Source organism: Salvelinus alpinus, chromosome 38 (assembly GCF_045679555.1).
Source record: "Salvelinus alpinus chromosome 38, SLU_Salpinus.1, whole genome shotgun sequence".
Classification (NCBI taxonomy): Eukaryota; Metazoa; Chordata; class Actinopteri; order Salmoniformes; family Salmonidae; genus Salvelinus; species Salvelinus alpinus.
The window spans coordinates 542501-545000 of record NC_092123.1 but is presented as its reverse complement, the minus strand read 5'-3'; the positions used below and the strand labels follow the sequence as shown (position 1 = coordinate 545000).

The 2500-nt window shown below is 44.2% G+C and overlaps 1 protein-coding gene across 1 annotated transcript in view; it reads right to left on the bottom strand.

Annotated features, from left to right (window-relative positions):
• LOC139566171 (phospholipase D1-like) overlaps nucleotides 1–2500 on the bottom strand; it is a 26097-nt gene that overhangs the window by 8526 nt on the left and 15071 nt on the right. Inside the window, exons 20-22 of the mRNA XM_071387159.1 lie at nucleotides 2179–2267; nucleotides 165–278; nucleotides 1–14 (exon numbers count right to left, since the gene is read on the bottom strand). The exon at nucleotides 1–14 is cut by the window's left edge and continues 36 nt beyond it. Of these exons, the coding sequence (XP_071243260.1) occupies nucleotides 1–14; nucleotides 165–278; nucleotides 2179–2267 (217 nt within the window). The remainder of the gene's footprint in view (nucleotides 15–164; nucleotides 279–2178; nucleotides 2268–2500) is intronic.

Sequence of the window (2500 nt, the reverse complement as noted above, 5' to 3'; positions counted from 1 at the left end):
CTCTGATCATGGTCCTGAAGAGGATAGGAGAGTTCAGTTAACAATGAAAACACTGCATGTTGTGTGTGTGTGTGTGTGTGTGTGTGTGTGTGTGTGTGTGTGTGTGTGTGTGTGTGTGTGTGTGTGTGTGTGTGTGTGTGTGTGTGTGTGTGTGTGTGTGTCACCTGTAGTTGAAGTGCATGACGGCCTGAAGGGCGTTTCCTCCCCCTGTTGTGATGTCACCTTCAAATCCAGGAAGTAGTGGAGTGACCACGTACACACGGAACTTCTTGCCTTCCCTACAGAGAGATAAAAACTCATCAAATACTGCACCTTACACACCAACACACACACACTAAAACACACAAATACACACCTCACACACCAACACACACACACTAAAACACACACAAACACACACACCTCACACACTAACACACACACACACTAAAACACACACAAACACACACACCTCACACACTAACACACACACACACTAAAACACACACAAACACACACACCTCACACACTAACACACACACACACACACACTAAAACACACACAAACACACACACCTCACACACCAACACACACACTAAAACACACACAAACACACACACCTCACACACCAACACACACACTAAAACACACACAAACACACACACCTCACACACCAACACACACACTAAAACACACACAAACACACACACCTCACACACCAACACACACACACAAACACACACAACTCACACACCAACACACACACACTAAAACAGACACAAACACACACCAAACACACCAACACACACACTAAAACACACACAAACACACCAACACACACACTATAACACACACACACAGACACACACACCTCACACACCAACACACACACACTAAAACACACACAAACGCACACACCTTACACACCTTACACACCAACACACACACACTAAAACATACACAAACACATACACCTCACACACTAACACACACACACTAAAACACACACAAACACACACACCAACACACCAACACACACACACTAAAACACACACAAACACACACAAACACACACACCAACACACACACACTAAAACAGACACAAACACACACCAAACACACCAACACACACACTAAAACACACACAAACACACCAACACACACACTATAACACACACACACACAGACACACACACCTCACACACCAACACACCAACACACACACTAAAACACACACAAACGCACACACCTTACACACCAACACACACACACACACTAAAACATACACAAACACATACACCTCACACACTAACACACACACACTAAAACACACACAAACACACACACCAACACACCAACACACACACACTAAAACACACACAAACACACACAAACACACACACCTCACACCTCACACACCAACACAAACACACAAACACACACACCTCACACACCAACACACACACTAAAACACACACAAACACACCAACACACACTAAAACACACACAAACACACACACCTCACACACCAACACACACACACTAAAACACACACAAACACACACACCTCACACTAAAACACACACAAACACACACACACCTCACACACCAACAAACACACACTAAAACACACACACCAACACACACACACACTAAAACATACACAAACACACACACCTCACACACTAACACACACACACTAAAACACACACAAACACACACACCTCACACACCAACACACACTAAAGCACACACAAACACACACACCTCACACACCAACAAACACACACTAAAACACACACACACACACACACACACTAAAACACACACAAACACACACACCTCACACACCAACAAACACACACTAAAACACACACACTAAAACACACACAAACACACACACCTCACACACCAACAAACACACACTAAAACACACACACCAACACACACACACACACTAAAACATACACAAACACACACACCTCACACACTAACACACACACACACACACTAAAACACACACACCTCACACACCAACACACCAACACACACTAAAGCACACACAAACACACACACCTCACACACCAACAAACACACACTAAAACACACACACCAACACACACACACACTAAAACACACACAAACACATTCACCTCACACACCAACAAACACACACTAAAACACACACAAACACATACTTGTGAGCTCTGAGGATCCTCTCGATGAGTGCTTCTCCGATCTTGTTATAGACCATCTTGTTGTCAGAACAACTGATGAAAAACTGGTTCTGATGAGAGAGAGAGAGAGAGAGAGAGAGAGAGAGAGAGAGAGAGAGAGAAGGAGACAGAGAGAGAGAGAGAGAGAGAGAGAGAGAGAGAGAGAGAGAGAGAGAGAGAGAGAGAGAGAGAGAGAGAGAGAGAGAGAGAGAGAGAGAGAGAGAGAGAGAGTAGAGAGAGAGAGAGGGGTGAGACAGGGATGCAGCTTAAGCCCCACCCTCTTCAACATATATATCAACGAATT